General features: G+C 40.7%; 1 protein-coding gene and 1 pseudogene across 2 annotated transcripts in view; both read right to left on the bottom strand.

Moving 5' to 3' along the window:
* The window catches only part of Cdon (cell adhesion associated, oncogene regulated), an 82,526-nt gene that overhangs the window by 49,980 nt on the left and 11,869 nt on the right, over nt 1–20,677 (bottom strand). For both annotated transcript variants that reach the window (XM_021656271.2, XM_060371562.1), the window contains exons 2-4: nt 2,656–2,788; nt 1,986–2,258; nt 473–619 (exon numbers count right to left, since the gene is read on the bottom strand). In XM_021656271.2, coding sequence (XP_021511946.1) covers nt 473–619; nt 1,986–2,258; nt 2,656–2,728 — 493 coding nt within the window. In that variant the 5' untranslated portion in view covers nt 2,729–2,788. The remainder of the gene's footprint in view (nt 1–472; nt 620–1,985; nt 2,259–2,655; nt 2,789–20,677) is intronic.
* On the bottom strand, nt 15,972–16,740 carry LOC110560387 (large ribosomal subunit protein uL22-like; annotated as a pseudogene).

Raw genomic sequence — 20,677 nt, 5'->3', positions numbered from 1 at the left:
TAATTGGACAAAGACACACTAAGCACAGAACCATCTGGACGAAGCTGAACCTAGAGCCGCCATGGTGTTCAGTCACTTGCTGCTCACCATGTTTCTCAGCACATATACATGGAGTAGCTATTCTCTGCCTCTCATGGCCTGGGCACACGTGACACGGCGATGCAGAAAGCAGACAAAGGCCCCACATCAATGCACCCAACGTTCCAGTGTAGAGTATGGGGGGGCAGATAAAGGGGTGCCTAACAAACAAAAATATATATGGCACACACCAGGGGTGACACCGTCTACCAAGTAACAGGCAAGAAAATGACAGATCATCTTATTTATCCACGTCCCTGTGGGCCATCAGTGGTATCTAAGTATGTCACTAGGTGACTGAGGAGCAAGCTCCTGGAATCAGTTGTCTAAGGAAACTCTCTGGTCTCGGTGTCCTCCACCTGCCCTCTGAGAGCACATCCCAGGCAGGACTCACCTGTGGAATAGTTCAGCCACTTCCCCCGGATCTTATAGCGCACCTCAGCTTTGGGGTTACTCTCTGGTACCCTGCAGCCAATGAAACCCGTGTTTCTCTCTTCTGCAGTAATAACAGGCATAGTTGATGAATCGAAATCACCCAGAGCTGGAATAAACAAGTAAACAAGTGAATGCAAAACAATTCAAAGGAAAAGTAAAACTTGGAAACATGCAGAATGGCCTTTCGTGGCAGCTAACCCCTGTCCTAAAGATGGCAGGATCTTTTTGTTTTGTTTCTGTTTGTTTTTTTGACAGGTTTCACTACGTAACATTATGTAGCTCAAGCTGGCCCTGAACTTGTGATCCCCCTGCCCCAGCCTTCCAGCTGCTAGAATTACAGGTGTGTAACATCACAGCCAGCAGTAAGCCTTTTTTCATTTGAGAAAGGTGCTGAAGCAGAGGTGTGTGGCTGAAGACTGACAGCTAAGTGAGTCGCTGCCTTCAGGAACTGTAAGGGAAACAAACTGCTCCAAAAACACCAAAGAAAACTGCAAAGCATAATTACTTCCATTCTGTCAAGATAAACTCTTTCCCATCCAGAGGGATCTTCCTCAAAACTCACTTTCCCCACGATAAAACGGCTTCTGGGAGTGAACCCAGGGCAGTATAAAACACAGCAGCGCACTGAGCCTGGACGCACCGACTTGGGACTGTCTCAGTTCAAGCAGTTCACTGAGGGCTGAGCAGGCTCTTTATTACCCCACCACCCAAGGACGCCAGCTGCCTGCCTCCAGGAAATCAACCCTCTAGTGTGTGTCTTGGAGCTGCGCATGGGTCACAGCTCTACAAAAACATTTACTCTTCTCAGTTATGACAAACTCACAACTCCAGGGGAATCCAGATTTGTTCTGTAAATAGGGGTGCCCTCACAAAGCCGTTTTCCATTACTGGAAGCCATCGCCATTTGAAAGGCAGATGGCTCAAACTCACTAAGAGAAACCACACATTCCAGATTTTCCATAAGTTCAATTCTTCACATTCCTTTCTTTACACTCAGTTTTCCCGCCTGCTTCTTTAGCCTGGTTTAAATTACATAAATTAAAATCCCCTGGTAATTGAGGGAAATAAAACAATTAGATGTGAAAGAAAGATAAAGGAGTATATAAAATAAATGAGTGTCAAAAGCCAACATTTTTCTTTGTCTGTACCAATATTAACGACTTTAGAAGATGCACAAAGATACTGCCCAGAATTCACATTAGAAAACTGTCCTGTGCTGTTTTTTTTTTTTGGGGGGGGGGAATAATTTCCACACTATTACTAGAGATTAAGCTAGAAGATTAGGCTGGCCACAGAGGTTCCTGTATCTTTCCCCAGCTACCTGCAGCCAAAGCAAGGTTAAGATAAGAACTCCTCAGACTCCTCTCATATCAGTGCCCAAGTTCTTCCCACTATTGAAATAAACAGGAAGGAATAGAAAGCCCACAGATTTCGAGAAAAACATCAGCTAACAAGATTCTATGTAAACTCACCTGCGGTTGACACCGCTGCAGGGCCACTCACAATGGCGCCCACACTGTTATTGGCAACGCACTGGTAGCAGCCAGAAAGGGAAGGGTTAAGAGACAGAATAGTCAAAGTCCCACGATGAATCTTAATCTGTTCTGTGTTTCTGTCCAATCGTTTTCCATTATGCAACCATGAGATTCGGGCAGTGACAGGTTTAGCAGAACAATGTAGGACCACGGGTCTACCAAGCTTCTGGACAGCAGAGAGTGGCTCGGAGATAAAATACGGTGCCAAGTCTACAAGGGAACATTGCCACGTTCAAAGAGAGAAGGAGGAAGGGGGAGAAAGCAGAAAAAAGGTATATTAAATGTATTTCATCTGCATCTATAACCAAGGCAGTCGCTTATGTCTATATGTGGTAGTTCTTAATGCTTATAAAAAATTCATAGGTCCATCTTATAGGTCCCAAACTCACAGAGATCCTCCTGCCTCTGCCTCCCAAGTGCTGGGATTAAAGGTGTGCCACTATGCCAGGCCCCTACAGTGTTTTTAACAGGTAATAAATGCTACACAATAAATACACGTTGTTATACACACACACATACACACATATATCCATCTTCACCTAAGTATAAAGCAAAAAGGTTAAGACGAGGAAAGGCTTCAGCCCAAACCTCATCATACTCCTCTTACCTGAACTCACAGAAGGACACAGAATCACAAGAACATACAGCAGTGTCCATAAGGCTCCGAGGTCTGGATGCATAGCGCCCAACTACAGAAGTAGGCAGGGAAAACTTCCAGAGAAAGCCTAGGCCTCAGCTCACTAGAAAACATTTAGGAAGAAAGAAAATTTAAATCATAAGAACCACTGACATCTTTAAACTGAACACCTTATCTTAGACTCCTCATGATCCCTATCTTCTCAATCCACACACACTAGACACTAAACCAGGGTTAGCAGCTTTATTCCTTCTTCCTGGGGATGAGGACACTTTTTAGTGGAGAACTACTCAGAGCTGATGGAGAACACACTGACATGGGTTAAGAATGAAAGAGGATGAGCCATCAGGAGACCCTGAACCTTGGGAGACAGATGAGGGCATGGTGGGTGACAATGAAATGCAACTGTATTTGGGACACCATCTAAAGGCAGAACCAAAGAACATACAGAGGCTGGGAGATGAAGTGTGAGATGTAGAGGCATGTCAAGGGTAACTCTTGGGTTTTGGTGTAAAAAGAGTAAAGAATGCCTGTTTACTAAAGTAGAAAAATCCAGAGAGAAAGCTACAAATTGAAGGCTGGGAGAGTAAGTGGTTCCATGTGCCTCAGAAACATTCAAGGTATCTACTGGACACCCAGCTGCTACAATGAGGTCCAAAGTTGCTTAAATGAGTCATAGGGAGAAGTCAGAGCTGGAAATGTAGATTTCAGATGTTAGAAAATATGCTTAGAGAACAAGAACCGTTAGAGATTGAACAGTGAAGGAGCAATGGGAATGCAAAGAGAGGAGCAACAAACGGGGTAAAATCCAGGAGAAAGCTCTCTCTAGCTTAAACCAGGTGAGCAGCAAAGCAAGACAAGTTGTTATTGGAAAGGTCCAATGTAGATGGCGGGTCAAGAGTTGAATGATTCAGCAGAGAAAGGCTAACTCATTTCAAGGGAGGAAATGTACAAAGCAGGCAACAGTGGGAGAAAAGATAAAGACTTCCCAAATGTTGCCATGTAGCAGAAAATCCAGGAGAAAATGGCTACAGACTGACAAATGGCTCTGACAAATGTCACCTGAGGAAAAAGTTGTTTCTCTGATTGCTATTGTTGTTGTTTTAAGCTAGAGAGAGTACAGTACATTTAGAAAACTTTTGAGAAGTCCATAAATCCCAGTACTGGCAAGGACATAGACACAAATCACTGCATATTGATCGGTGGAAATAAGAACAGTGAGTTCTTTTGGGGGACAATTTAAAAATATATAACAAAATAATGTACTCGTGAAACAATTATTTTTTCAATATTCATTATATAGTAGATACCATCCTAAGAGCTAGACATGGGGCAATTGCTATCACAAAAATACAGGAACACAGATATAACTTTAACCCTTACATTCTAGTAGGAGAAATGGACAATAAGCAAGATAAATAAAATGAGTAAGTTTAACAATGTCTGTGTACCCTTCCGCTATAGCTAACTCCCCTCTAAAACCTAGATATCTTCCTACTTTGCTCTCACTCTTCCATGGAACTTATCTGGTAACATAGGTTATCCTCCTTAAAATCAAACATATTCAATGTTGTAAAATTCTACTTTCTAGAAGAAAGCATTCTATAATGTCCCTTAAAACAAAGGACTACTTTAATATAATGAAATTTCCATATGTGCAATCATATTTAATAAAAACTGACATCCAAGTATATTCTAGCTATATCATTTGTTCCTTCCTTCATTTATTCACTCGTTTGCCTAATTTTAAAACTCAGCAAAAGTGTACAAAACCCCTTCCCCTGTTCTAGGCATTATGCTGGGCAAGGTAATCAGGAACCTCTGAAGATCCTGCCCCGTGTTCCTGCTTGGCCAGGGCTGGAGATAGACTCTCTGACTATGGAATACAACAAAACAGGATGACTGGCTATAGTAACTTTAGGAATGAGAAGTTTATGTGCACAGTCATCTACACAAGAAAGGTCATGTTCACCACGGATAAAACTACGCAGTAATATAAAAGCACCAAATCCTGTGAGTCAGCGTCTCAGGATCTGCTCATCTGAGCCCCAGAGTTGGAAAGCTTACAAACTCAAGCCTATCTAGATCACTGACATCCTTTCCCTTTTACCCCCTGGCGACCCCCTTTAAGGAGTGGGAGCAGATGTGCCGGCACACGCTTTCGCAGAAGGGGTCAGATGTGTGAAAACCCTTCTGGTTTATTTAAATTCTCCTAGTCTAAGGCTAAGGACAGGCATGGCAGTGGAGAAGGCAGAGTAAACATTCACATGACTTGTTAACAGGAGACACTTTCTGAGAAAAGTGTGGAATGGAGGATTGTTTCTTCCTTTTGACAAATCTTTCTTCAACTATTTATTTATTAAAAGGCAGGAGCATGGATTTTACAGTGAACTTTAACCCTTGCACATGACCTAATTTACAGCCAATCTTTAAAGTTTCACAGCTCATTATTTCTACCTAAATGCCTCCTTGATAGAAGCCTCCTTGATAAAGCCTACTGAGGTGTTTTCTCTTTTTTATGAGAAAATAGTTTTTTTTTTTATTCTTTACTAATTACACTTTATTCACTTTGTATCCCCCCTGTGGTTCCCTTCCTCCTCCTGTCCCAATCCCTCCCTTCCTCCACCCTCTGCATGCATGCCCCTCCCCAAGTCCACTGATAGGGGAGATCTTTTCCTTCCTTCTGATCCTAGTCTGTTAGGTCTCATCAGGAGTGGCTGCGTTGTCTTCTTCTGGGGCCTGGTAAGGCTGCTCCCCCTCAGGGGGAGGTTTCACTGTGTAGTTATGGCTAGCCTCTAACTATGTAACCTAGACTAGCCTCAAACTTGCAATGATCCTCTCTGCCTCTAATTCCTTGATGCTCAGATTATAGGCTTGATCCATCATGTCTGATCATTCAGTTACTTTTAACATGATCTCAGGTAATTTTGGAAGTTAGAGAGAACCTATGCCCCTAAGACAGTTAGTAAACATCTGTGGGCTTGACTTCTGTATGTGCACAGCTCAGTGTTAGAGGACTGTAAGGATAATAGAGCAGCAACGGAACCCCATTTACAACCTCATCACTATACATCACTCACCACACAGAATGTGAGACCAGAATAAATCAGAGGACCCATGAGTGATACAATTAAAAAAAAAAATCAATCAATGCCATTTTCAAAAGTATCATTTTTGTCAAAAATAATACCCTTAATGTTAGTGTTACTACTATTGCAGTTATCATTCTCTTTCCTCTCTCCTCCTTCTCCCTCCCATCAACCCCCTCCCCCCAACACATACACACACCTAAGGCTTCTCTAACTCATGGTCTCAAAAGGAACTGATCTGTCACTTTCGTATGTTCAGGTGAAGTTTATCCCAACATAATCACACCCTTCCACTGCAGTCCTGAAAAAGATGCTTTATGGTCACTGTGCTTCCAGGAAAGGCTTTAGTAGTAAGGATGCTCCCACAGACTTGAGAGTACCAAAAAGAAAAGAGCAGCTACAAGAAGCAGGCCTATTTATCTACAAATCAGGTCCACTCTTTCTTCCACACTGAAGAAAAAAAAGTACAATGTCATCAAGCAGAGTTCTGCTCCTTGGGTCTTGAGGTTCTGAGAAGAACTGCTGTTTCCTAAGCTACTGAGATTTAAGCCTTTTCCTTCCCTCCACACAGGTGATTTGTGCATATAACAGCCATAGTTTCTGTGCCATGCTGGGCTCAGCAGAGGCTCTGCTGGCAGTGGAAGGCTAAAGGTATGCCTCATCTTAGCTCAGAAAGGAAATACTTCCCTAACGTTTGCTTAACTCATTGTTCAGGTTGTGAACTTACTGCTTTTATAACCCCTCTTCAACATGCTGCCAGAACAGTCCTTTGGGGAAAGCCCTTCCTGAGTTTTAGATTTGATTACTTTGTTTTTGAAGCATCACTTCTGCTTTCCTAAGGCTGATCAAGGCTCTTTTTTAATTACTCCTCTCCCCAGCACCCCCCATCTCCCCCAAGGCTGATCAAGGCTGTCTTTCTGAATTAACCCCCTTCCAAGCCCTCCCTCCTTCTCTTCCCATAACTGTGAACAAAATCTTGGCTTTGGGATCAGTATAGTTCTTCGAAATAGGAAATTCTTTAAGTTGGTTTGCATTTTAAAGGAATCTTTTTCTTCATGAAATGTGATCTTAAAGAAAGAATTGATTCCTATTTTCAATCAGTTTCAAACTGTGCCATTCAGCACCTGCTGAGGAAAAAAAAAACAAAAACCATTTTTCTGCAGTAACTGAACTCTAGGACATACTTAGAGAAAAAAATCCCAGTTAAGTGCTGGCAGATTAATCCAGGACAGTTACAATCAGGGAATTCAAACACAAGACCTTTAAAAACCAAAAACAAACAACCACCACCTGCATATTAATCATATACAACTTTGAGTCTCCTGTTCTTCATTCAAAACATTTAATTTAATGAAGCTAACATCACATCCTGTATAAATTTTCACATAATCTTTCTCTTGTAACAGCATTCTTTTAGTTGACTAGTGAACACAAGACATCTTTGGGGGAGATGCTGTGAGAAGTGCAAAGATGAGGGAGGAGTAAGTCCTGAACAGAAGTAAGTTACAACTCGACTGGAAAAGGAGCATGAATGCAACACCAGAATAAAAAGTTTATACACGCAATAAGAAAGCAAAAGGTATGTAAGAAGAGTTCAAAGCACAGGAACATATTTTTCATTCAGCAGATTCTTAATGCACACTTGCTGTATACCAGCCACTGGGCTATCAAGGAAAGTATGGTGTCTACCATGTGGGCTTATTATGTCATGTGAAAGATGATGGGTGCAGAAGCACTTATAGTGCGGACTTCTCAAACAGCCACTGTTCAGAGAGCAACTTTTCTTTTTTCAAGACACAGTTTCTCGGTATAGCCCTGGATGTCCTGGAACTCACTCTATAGACCAGGCTGGCCTCAAACTCACAGAGATCTGCCTGTCTATGCCTCCCTCATGCAGGGCTTGAATGCGTATGCCACCACATCTGTTTCAGATAGCTGCTTTTGGTCAGAGTGGCTGCTGAACAGCTTTTTCACTTTGTGGATGGCTTCTTTCTGTGCAGTGTATCCTTTCAGAGGCTAAAGCACAACTCTTCAAAATAAAGTCGTGTCTTGGCGTTACACCTTTAAAGATATAATCAGAAATTTATGATTCATTTAGTGAGAAGTAAAAAATTGAATTGATGTTGATTTTAAGACCCCCCCAAAATAGGGGTCTTCGTGGACAGGTGCCAAGTAGGAAGTCAGTGAGAGTATTCTCCTTATTCGTCTAGAGCCATGGCCCTATTTCTACGGGTCATGAAACAAGTCTATTTCATCTTTATTTTGCAGCAGAGTCTTTTTCCTTGTTGGAACTTTAAGTGAACTGGGAACACAAGACAGCTAAAAGTCATTACAAAAAAAACAAACAAAAAAACTTCAAAGAACTTTTTCATAGTCCCTATTGTCTATCGCCTTTACAAATCTGTGTTCGGTGCCCAATAGATGTCTTTTTCTTATCTATGAAAGGTGGCTTTCATTAAGATGAAGCCTAACATAATGTTTCCACCACAATCAATAAAGATCACTTTCACTAAGTAAATGGGTTTGTAGGAAACGACAGTTTTTCAGAATGTAAAGCAGTTAAGTGCGAAGAGATGGATGAGAAACAGAATCAACACATGCAGGTAGTAACGGCAGAGGGGAATGGGCAACGGAATCATCTGTGCAGGTCACACAGGAAGGACAGAATATTTACTTCACCTAGACCTGGGGGTTAAGACTTCTCAGTGGAGGCAGGAGAACTGCTGCAAGTTCAAGGGCAGCCTAGGCTACATATATAAGGAACCCTGTCTCTTCACTGGAAGACAAACTACAGTAGATGAAATCAAATTAATAAATCAGGGATTGTGGGGGGAGTGGTGAACGGGGTAAGGTACAGATTCTAAGCAAAAAGGATGGACAGTGTGTATACAGAATCTACACATAGAGAGTAAGATAGTATATGGGTTGGAGCCTGGAGTGGGAAAGTTACACAGGTACATAGAAACTAGAGCATAAAAATACAATATAAATCATATTAAGGTATTTGGCTTTCATCCTGAGAGGAGGAATATTTTCTACAGAAGGCATGCTCAGACCTGCACCTCTGAAAAGCCATTTCACCCTACAATGTGGAGAATGGTTGAAGACAAGTTAGAAGGCTGGTGTAAAAGAAAAATGGACTCACACTAGAGAAATTGCCCAAAACTTTACAGATTTAAAAATCCTAAGACCTGGACATACTGAAATGATACAAAAGGTAAACCTGACAAGATGAGGTCCACAAACAAACCAAGCCTGGGAAAGAAAGTTCCGCTCAGACATCACTGGAACCCATTTGTCTATCCATTTCCTGTTTCCTGGCTGCTCTGACAATAAAGGAGGAACCGAAGTGACTGTCTATATCTCTGAGTTAGACAAGTGACTGCAAAGATGATGTGCATTTTCTCAGACAGGAAATTCATGAGAAACAGCAGGGGCTTTGTGCATCCTGTCTGGAAGGTACTGCAGGGCAGGGGGTGCACCTGTGGAGATGCAGAGTGGGGATTTAAGAGCACTGATGGCCCAGCAGAACAGGGATTTGTGAAGCAAGGTAGAAATCTGGGGGCCAACAGCAAACAGAACTGCTGGCCCGAATAGAGGAGGGTACCCTTTCTGAAGAATCAGGGACCTCTCGTTCAGGGGTAAGGGTCCCAACAAAGGCTGCTGCTGGAAGAATTTAAAAGGTGGAGGCAGCCAGGCACAGTGGAGCACACCTGTAATCCTAGCACTCGGGGAGGCAGAGGCAGGGAGGCCAGCCTGGTCTACAAAGCAAGTCCACGACAGCCAAGGCTACACAGAAAAACAAAACAAAACAAAACAAAACAAAAAAGGGGAGGCGGCCAGGCATGGTGGCACAAGTGTGTCATCCCAGCACTGGGGGAGGCAGATGGATTATCCAGGAATAAGACTGAATAGGATTGGTGTAAAATCAGTCCTTAAATGTCACTAACTAAATCTCAATACCTCCCCATGCACACTTCTCACGTACCTTTAAAAGGTGCTATGACCTAGGTTATCAAGCCTATCCCATATCCCTAAACTCTCACTCCTTCATAATTATTAAAGGCTTTGCTGGGTGAGTCTCCTCACTGCATACATGAGGTCTCCCAAAATGAGAGAACAGCTAGCATCCATCCTTCAGTAATTTTACAACAGGGACTGGAGGAGGGTGAGGCAAGGAAAAGCAAAGTACCATCATTTTAGCCACAACACGCTCTCTAATCATCTGTCATTCTGGCTGGGGTGGGCCGGGATAGCCTTACAAACTAAAGCATCCTTTAAAGCAGTGGTGTCAACCAATAATGATGGATTCACTCTGGGACCTGCTACATAGCCTGGAGGTGAGAGAAGGAACCTGTCATTCTCACAGGACTGTTGTAAGCTCCTGACTCAGAGTCCTGCTCTCTCGCCAAGTGAAGCCCTCTCAATGTGAAAGACAGACAGTGGCATTCGTGCACTTATTAGTGACCTTGCCATCATTCCGGTCATTCCGGTCTTAAGTGCTGGCACCTACAGATTTTGAAGCCTTTTCCCACCTCTCCTGTGCCTCACTTGAGGCAGCCAAACACACAAACGAGCCTGCTGCCTGAAAAAGTGTTTCCTTTCACTGACAACCAGCAAGAGTAGACAGAGAAAATGGAAGTGACGTGGGAGTTGTGGCACCAAAAAGGCCAAATGAGCAAAGAAATAATCAACTCCACATGAGCCACTCCAGCACTGACACAATGGAATGGGCCTAGGACTAACCCCAGGAAAGGTCACAGGGATCAAGGGTCACAGTACAAAAAAGGCAACAGCCAGGGGCAGCCAGCTGCAACAGGCATCAATGTGGTCCTAATTAGACACCAAAAGAAGCCCTGAGTGCAGTTAGGCTCAATTCACAATATTTGTGTGTTTTTAAAAGAGACACAAGTGTTCCTTTCCACTCTTTCTAATGGATGACTTCTTCCTGCTCTTGAGTACAGGAAAGCGAGAACTGTGGAGACCAGATAATTCTGGCATCCACCATAAACTGTACAGAAGGATTATGAATATTTAAGAGCATAGCTGCATACAAATGGTGAAATGCTAAAGAGGAACTTGGGAAGGATCACTGAAAAGATAAAATACAGCAAATTTCAAGGAATTACTGTACAATACTACCGAGTCAACACTTGCCACAAATGCATCACTCAGTGGATTTTCAAGTTTATTGTTGGCATTGGCTTCGTGGGAAAAAATAACAGAATTATGGTAACCACAAAACAAATGCTCAAAGAGAAGTTTTTTAAGCTTGCTAAGAACTAGCTAAACTAGAACAGACTGGTGTTGTAATGATGCCATCAGACACTTGGCTAGCCTTCTGTGATGGGGGATGAGAAGGAGGAAGATGGAAAGAGTTGAAAAAGAAATGATTAGGTAACATTACTAATACTGTTGTTTAAAAGCTCAGAATTTCACTTACCAAATGATGCGCTATGCCAGGAATTTTCCTGGCAGTTTCAAAGCACAATCCTCACTGGGTCAGGTTTAGATTTCATCTTAATAATGTAAGGAGGGGGCTTAAGGAGGAACTAATTCCCATCAAGTATATAGTAAAATATAAGTCAAGCAGTGATAAAACAGCAAATAAGGGGGAATCAGAATTCTTAGAAAGGCATCTTTGGTGCAAATAAACTTGTCAGTGTTCGGAAATCACAGATCTGTCATGGTAACTTTTATACCTCTCTACCTGTTGAGTCATTAGCTTTCTAGAATCTAGAACATACTGGTCTTAGTTTCAGGTTTTCTATTTCATCTTTAAACTTAACTATACAAAAGAATTGAAGAACCCTAGATTTCTTTGCTCCATTAAGTGATGAGAATTAGGTCAGACACAGCTTCATCAAACCCGCCATTCTACCACGGATGAGCAGCTGTGCACTGATAATAGGGCTCTCCAGGCCCATTCAAAAGTTGACACACAAGTCAATCACAGATTACCACCTAGCCAGCACATAACGGGCCCAACGTGACTGGTAAGTCAAAACAGAAGTAGAAGCACACAGTGGTCCATAGCAGGAAACCTGCACTTCAGAAAACATTACATGATCACAGACGTTAAAAACAAAATAATGATTGGGCTACAATGCCCTGGTGAACAAGAAAGTAGGAAAACAGGTCAATTAAGTTCACAGTGTCAAAAAAGAAAAAAAAAAAGAAAAAGAAAAAGAAAAGTTCACAGTGTCTTTGTAGATGTGGCACTTCAGAGCATGAAGCACTTGCCCAACCAGAAAAGCCTGAGAATTCATTAATGACACAGGACCAGCCTGTCTACAAATAATTTGCTAGAAAAAATGTGTTAGGCTCAACCTAAACCAACCAGAGGCTATTATTGCACTGTTACATTACACTGGGTGCCAATAAACAGGGCAATCAAAGGAAACAAGTCTGGATCCAGGCTTATTATAAGTCCAAGACATATGTGTATATACACAGACACATACAGATACAAGAGCCAATATGGAAGACAAACATCCCAATGATGCTACTCAATGTACAACTTTTTAAAAATTTCTCTATTCATTGTTTTTTTTAAGATTTATTTATTTAATGTATGTGTATGAACATACACTTTGTTTTCATGCATACCAGAAGAGGGAATCAGATTCCATTGCAGATGGTTGTGAGCCACCATGTGGTTGCTGGGAATTGAACTCAGGACCTCTGGAACAGCAGTCAGTGCTCTTGACCGCTGAGCCACCTCTCCAGCCCTCTATTCATTGTTTTCAACGCCAATGTACAAATGAGATATGAAAATCATTCTCACTATTATTCCTGCTTAACCCCACAGAGCCTCGACTTCAATATCATGATCCAATATTTTCATTAATATTTCAAAAATAATCAACGACATAAAAAGTTTTAACATACTATAAACAGTACTTGATAAACTCCAAGTTTCTTGGAACAGTAACAGCAATATGAGAGTAAATATAATTCTAAAATTACCATCCACTATGTCATAGTTTTACTAGATTAGGCGACCTTATATTTGTAGAATATACTTTCTATGTCAGTATACATAAAAAGTCTTGTTTTGACACTTCTTGTCATTGTTGACTTTCAGGTATATGAAGATTTTTTTTGTAGTGACTTTCTTTTAAACTTCTTTCTATTCTTTTTTTCTTTTGAATAGCAAGAAAGCTATAGGTTGGATTGATAATTTAACTTTTCCAACATCTCTTGATGCAAACCATTATTTTAAGAATAATTATGAATGGGATTGTAACTTGTAGACTGAAAATCACAAGGAGGGCCAGAATAGGAGAGATGGCTCTGCACATAAAGGCATTTGCTGCACAAGCATAACAACTGAAGTTTGACGGGTCCCTGGAATCTGCATAGAGCTCCAAGGACAGAACAGACCCCATAAAGTTGTTCTCTGACCTCCACAGGCACACCATGACATGTGTGGCCCAGCATGAACATATCACATGTGCACACACATAAATAATACATTTTAAAATCTTAAAATATTTAAAAAAAACAAATTTTCAATAATTTTTACAACAAAAAGACTGTTTCTACTATTATAACAAAATACCCAGGACTAGGTAGAGATCTATTTGGCTCTCACAGTGATGAAGGCCAAAAGGTTCAAGAGATCAATGTAGTATCTGGTAGGGTGGGGTCTTTGTGTTGTACCATTCTGTAACCGAAAAAAAAAAAAAAAAAACAAAAACCAAGCAACGGAGTAACAGATGTAAGGGGCATCATTCATCAGAAGCCAGGATAACTCACACCTTGGGGTGGCATTAGTCCCTCATGAGGGCAGAGCTTTCACACCACCTAACCACCCATTAGAGAGCCCACCTCTCAATGCTACTCTGAGGATTTATTTAAATTACATCAAGTGTCTATAGTCAAAAGACCTCAGAAATAAAGGATGGGTAAGGGATGGGGCAATAAAACAGAAGATTATAGCGATCTTGAAAATGCTATATCTCTTACATTAACACTTTTATATAATCAGTAGAATTTCAGGTGTTTTTATTATAAAAAATCAAAGAGATAGATTTTATTTGCAAATATTTTTAAAACAAAATTATTGGTTGGCCATCTAAGCTGATATATTTCCCTTTCCTTAACTATGTTCAGGCAGAGATTGGCAAGATGGCTCAGAAGGGAAAGGCACCTGCCACCAAGCCTGACAACCTGGGTTCGATCCCCAGGTCCCACATTCCACATAACAGACTCCAAAGACTGTTCTCTCTCTGTCTCTCTGTGTCTCTGTTGCTGTCTTTCATTCTCTCTCTCATTCTCTCTCTAAACAGATAAAAAAATGTAATAAATAAATTTTTAAGCAAAACAGCAAAAGGCAACAGGCAACAGTCAGCCAGCTCAGTGAATAAAGGCCATTGCTGCACAGCTAGGCCACCTGAGTTCAACTTTTGGAACCTTGGTAAAATTGGAAGGAGACAACCAAACACACAGTTATCCTCTGACCTCCATACACATGCCATAGCATGTACATCCACATGCATACTTCACATATAGACATAAATGATTTAAATTTACTTAAAAAAAAAAAAAGAAGAAGAAGAAGATTCAGAGGAAAACATTTCCTAACAATGTGGCATGAGTTTTCTTTGCAAGAAAAAAAGCTCCAGCCTTAGAATTCTATGACATTTTATACTGCTCTACTTACGAATGAAGAGAACACAGAAGTCTGCATTGTATCTCCTACATTACATTTCACCTCATCCTTCGTAAACTCCAAACACTGCACTGATGAAAGGAGTGAGCAGAGAGAAGCTCCAAAGCCGAAGCCCAGTGCCTCCATGAACAAGACAGAGTGTGTGTGTCTACTCATGAAACAAATAATAAATACTTTCTGGGTAAGAGACATGACGTTCATAGTTTCATTGTAAGAACTTAAGTGATGGAAATCCCTTCACTTTATACTCAAAAACAAAAACAAAAGTGTAGAAATCTGCCCAGTAAACCCTTGTTCTGTAAGTAATGTCCGTGACTTCATGGTTGAAGTCATCAAGGCATTCATGGAATTCTGCAAATACTGTCAGAAATGTGTATATAGTGAAAACAAAGTTCTTCTCCTGACTTAAGTCTTATCTTTAAAAAGAAAAAAAAAAAAAAAAACCAACAAATAAAAGAATATTACCCATTTGAAAACTACTCAGGTGGGAGACAGCAAGCTGCATTCGATTCATGCATGGCATATGTGTGTATAGAAATACCACCCAGAACCACATTAATATATGCAACTAATGCAACTAATACATGCTAATAAAAGAAATTGAAACAAGTGATATCGTTTTCAGCATTAAGGGTGGGGGAGGAAAACACTCAGGTACCAAGCTCTCCAGGAATCTACATTTCAGGCGTCTCCTCTCGCCACATAATCACCTCCCTTCTCTCTGCAGGCTTTGCTGCCAACATAAGCAGCTCAGGGGCGAAGCCCAGATGGCAGGTGTGGGTGTTCCAGAACATCAGATATTGTTTTGTTTATCTGAATTACAATCTTGGCTCAAACGACCTGGGGGTGCAAATAAAACATGCTGCTAATTAAAATAACCAGCAGCAGTACTAATAAAACATCTAAAAAGCAACTATTTTATAGAGAGAGGCTTTTTCGGAGCTTGCCTCCTAACCTCGGGACACAGAACAACCAGCTTGCCATTAAAACTAGCTGAGGCATCCCAGTTTCTGCTAGAGGAGGATAAAAAGCAACTTAAATCCGGAGCCAGGCAGAGTCAGACATGACATGGAGGCAGCGTAGCTACTTGACAGGCATCTCACATGTGGACAAACTCCTGGCCTACAGAATTGCAAAGAAGCCACAGCTTAATATCAGCTACCATGTTGATGACTTGCTGAGTATACACTACAGCCAACACTTGCCGGGTTGTGGGGTGTTGATAATCAAATTTTTAAATTTTAAAACACATGTGTGTTGAGATTGTGGCTCAATCTTAGGACAGTTGCCTAGCATGAACATGGCCATGGGTTCAATCCTCAGCACAGCAGATGATGGTAATGATGGGGGAGGAGGAAAATGTTTAAACCACCTGTGTGTCCTATGCATGAATGCCAAAATCTGCCAAGCAAGTATTAATTTTTTTAAACTAAGAACTGTTATCTGTTATGATTGTTTCATACAAACAAGACCAAAAAAAGAAAAAAAAAATGGGAATTTATTTCACAATGAACATAGCATTAGAAGCAATCATTTTGCCTTGGCTATTTGTTTTGTTTCTCATTTTACTCCAGGCCAGTACAAAATTATCACTAAAAACCAAGCTGGCTTGAAGATAAATGTAAAGAAACAACTAAAGACTTGGGTTTTCACTGTCTTAAATCAGTATAAAATTTTTTTACTACTTTTATCTGCATTTATTTTATACTGAATTTATTATTCCCATGCCATCAGCTTTCGTCTCTTCAGTTTCTTCTGAGATATTTTTTTTTTCTTCTGTGCATCTCTTCTGGCTTCGGAACAATTTGTTCCTTTTCAGTGAGGATCATCTCAGTGTGGCAGGGGGAGCTCATGTATGGGTTAATCCGGCCATGAGCTCTGTAAGTTTGACGATGCATCTTAGGTGCCTTGTTCACCTGGATATGTTCAATGACTAGAGAATCTACATCTAAACCCTTAAGTTCAGCATTACTCTCTGCATTTTTAAGCATGTGCAGCAAAAATTCAGCACTGTTTTTTTGGCCACCGACCCTGAGTACAGCCCCACTGTTTGGCCTGGGCGCTCCTCCTGACTCCACCATTACACCGCCGTAATGGCATACACTGCTTCTTAAAGTGACATCTTCCAGACACTTGGCGGCTTTTCAGATATGCATACATACCCTTGATGGCCTGGGCGGTTTCCTGGGTGTTCTTAAAGTGAACACGAAGATTTGAACCTCTTGATTTGCATGATTTCATAGAGTTTTCTGGGTCACGAGAGTAGCAAACCATCTTCACGGATGACCTCTGGCCACTTTCAGGAAGAGCGAATCAATATACTTTTAACAGCCGGATAACACTCTTTATGAAACAGGCTGCCACTTCCTCCTACCCACACCCTTATCCCCACGTCAGCATCACTGCTTTCCTCAGTAGAACAGGTCTCTGCCACTCACAAACAATCAGCCATAACAGAAGCCCATCCTGAACCTTCACAATTATCTTTCCTGGCAAATAGGCTGAACATTTAGACCCTTCAGGAAAGCTGGAGGGTCAAAGTCAGGTCACCTACCGTACTCAACCCTACATTCAGCTCAAGTAAGACCCCACTACTCACTTAATCTCCACACACAATGCTCTAAAATCCTGGGTTTTTAAACCTTCCTTCCTCAGCAATGGCCTTGACTTTCACTTTAATCGGACTTCCCATGTGTAAAAATTGTAGCTACATGAAGGGAAAGTGCAGGCCCCACTTTACCGGCCCTGTTATACTGCAAGGGAAGGGAAGAACCTAGCCTAGACTACTTGGGGATGACAGTATGTGAACCAGTTCTAAAAATAAAGAGCTTTTCAAAAACCATTTTCTAGTGGGCCCTTAACCACTTAACCACTCTGTCAGCTTCATGCAAGAGAAGTTTCCACGTTTTGCTCACTACTGTAAGTCCAACACAGAGAAGAAGGTGTCACAAAGTTAATTCTTCATACACTTGATAAATGAATCACCTTACGCTACAAGAACCCAGCAGTGTTTCTGAGAATGGCATAGTGGTTACTTGATGAACTACTGATTTTCTATGTTAAAAACCCCTGCTAAGCCAACAAGAAATGGTCAAACATCATCAGAGAGCTGCTTTAGAGAACTTGCATTGATGTTCTGTGCTCTGACCACTGAACTGTGTCTTCTGATAAGGGCCTACATTTTCATTACTTATTTTTATGCTAGTGTTTACTCAATCCATTTTATATCAATCTTTAAAAGCTCATAGCCAACATTTTTATTACATATAATTTAAGACAGGGTACCAAGAGGATTGATTAGCACAGCATATAATATGGCACTGAAGACAGTCCGGAGGCTACAGTGAACACAGGTCAAAGAGGGACTGTCATCAAAAGGCCCCTTTCCGCCCAAAGAAGACTCAACAATAGAGAATTTAAATCACCAGTCTGCAAAACAGCCACTGGGAGGCTGAGGAACAACAGTGGATACACAGAAGCCTCAACATTATCACTGCTCATAAGGTCTTGTAGCCAAACGCACATATGTATGACAGGGATCATCAGCACAGGCTAAATAGCAGGATTTTATCACACAGTGAACTATAGTCAAAGTAGCTAATCAGCAAGATCTTATAAGTCGAGGATATCTGGAGTTGTGAAACTGGTGCACAAGAGGAAGGTAACTCAGTGCAAAAAATTCCAACCGCAATAAATCCTAAAATCATCAAGTCAATCTGTCTATTTCTTGCCAGCACCTGCTTTTCAGTCTTGAATATGGAAAATATCTAAGTAAAACCAAGCACACTTATTCAACAATCTGTCACAACACCAACTTGACTTACTAGTGAGGATTTAGTTATTTCCTGTCAGTGCAGGGAGCATCAATTTGTTGATTTATTTACATAAATAAACTTCATTTTCATTAGTAGGTATGAAACTAGGATTTTAAAATGCTGTATTTAGATCAGAGGTAAAAAAGAAGGAGTCAACTGTTTTGGCCAGTAGTTCTTGGTCAGTTTTTATGGCACCTTCCCAGTGGTAACTGTGGGTTATTGATGAAGGTGTAGGGCTACCACACACATCTTCACAAAATCTGGTTGAGAACCATGTTAGGAGATGAAGCAAGAATTATATCTTAAAAAATACAAGATGTGCATTCTCAAGATTATAAAAGCTAAAACAGTCTTGTAAATGCTACCCAACTCCAAAGCCACAAGACTGCCACCCTACAAAAGCTCTATAAATGCAATACAGCCAAGCTTTATCCTCTCTTTTATAGGCCCCAAATGGGGTATCTTAAAGCCTGTGCATTGGTGGAATTGTGGTACAGAGTTTTCTCCAGAGTATGAGTTCAATACCACTACAAAATTACTATGCTTCCCTGAAAGCCTGGATTTCTGTGTGTGGTGGGGTGGCGGTGGGAGGTAGGAGTTGAGGGCAGCTGGATCCAACACCCTACACAGAAAAATGCAGGTAGAACTTTTCACACAATCTAGTCATACCGTGTCAATGGGAATGGCCAGAGCAGAGGACAGCAGCTATATGCCCAGATGTATAATGGCCCAGATATGCTATTATAAAGGTCAAGTTGGTTTCTTGCAATTAGAAAGCAAAGAGTTGAAAATGCCTTAAAGCTAAACATTTCTAAATTGATTTAATTTTATTAGTTTTTTTAAAAAGATTAATCCCATTATACTAAGGAATATATAATATCAAAGCAATCCATGTTAAAGATGTTATGCTAGGAAGCAGGGCCTCAAGTAAAGGGCTGAGGCTACATGGAGTGCAGAATGCAAATGGACCATGCACAAGGCACCAGGCCAACTCCAATACCAGAAACAGTATAAAGTCAAGTTACTTATACACTGAAAACTAAGACACTATTATTCTAAAACTATTTAATTGTCACCTAAGATATGGTATACATATTAATACATATTACTATAGATAGAATTATATCAGACAGTTTAAACTTGGCAAAAACAAATCAGAACTAGTATCTACTCTTGTTCAGTTTTTTTTTTCTTTTCTTTTCTTTTCAAATTAAAAAACAAAAAAAACCCTCACAGACCAGTATCATCAATCACCAGGAGGGTCTGGTTCTGATATTATATGAGCTCTGTCAGCCTTAATCAAATTGCCTGCCAGATTGTAGATAAGTAATGACTTGCTTAGGTTAAGCCAAGCCAGAGCTTTTCTTCTGCAGTATATACATCTCTGGAGTGAAAATAAACAGCCTCACACCTCGCTCTGGGAGCTGCACTGGGCTGTGATTACAACTCAGCTTTCTCCAATGGAGGAGGAGGGGCAACTTCAGCCCCAAGGATATCTACTTTTCCCTTTCTTCTCAAACTGGACACCAACCATTTTAAGCCACGTCACTAAGCAGTTAATGGGTATTCTGATGATCTAGGCCTAAATAACACAAGTTAGACATGGTGAAATGCTTCAACACTGGCTTCTGTCGTAGCCAGCATTACTGTGCTAGAAAACAAAACAGAAATTGTTAACAATTGACCAGAGTTATTTAAAAAACACTCAAAACATGCAGAGCTTAAAACCCCACCCTCACGTAACCAGGAAATAAAAAGCAAAATTTGGTCTCAGTGTCACCAGTCACATTTTGGATATAAAGACTACTGGAGAACAACCTGTAAGGTCAGAGGCAGGACATACCAAGTTAGAGATTGTATTTGTTCCACAAAAACAACAAAAAAGAAATAAAGAAATGAACTTTGCTTCTAAAAATGTCCCCTTTGCTTTTGCTTTTACTATAACTGAAAGTCTTTCATGTTTCACATTCAGCCAAGATAATGCTGTAAAAGAATGTCTAAGTATCCAAGTATTTTTTCCTGTTCCAAAGAAAAAGGTTAGAAAGCCAGGATCCACTAACTAGGCGGAGAAATGAAATACAAGACACCAGGGAGTCAATTTTAGCTTAGCAAAAATTCATTTCAGTGTTTTCCATTAGGTCAATCGACTCTAGAATGTCGAAATTGTGGTTTAGAATTATCAAAGACCAAAAAAAAAAAAAAAAAAACCCTCAGAATTTAACAATTTTCATCTACTACTAAGTACATACAAATGTGCACTTATGACCTAAAATAAGCCTTAAAAGAAAGTTAGAAATTTCAAATAAAACTTGTCCAGCATCCAAAAGGGAGATTTTTGAAAGGCCACCTGACTCTGAACTACATTAAAAACTTTTACATCTGACACCAGTACTCATGGAGGGCCTTCATGA

Source organism: Meriones unguiculatus, chromosome 1 (genome assembly GCF_030254825.1).
Source record: "Meriones unguiculatus strain TT.TT164.6M chromosome 1, Bangor_MerUng_6.1, whole genome shotgun sequence".
Taxonomy (NCBI): domain Eukaryota; kingdom Metazoa; phylum Chordata; class Mammalia; order Rodentia; family Muridae; genus Meriones; species Meriones unguiculatus.
The sequence above is the reverse complement of the archived record's forward strand: the minus strand, read 5'-3'. Positions and strand labels throughout refer to the sequence as shown.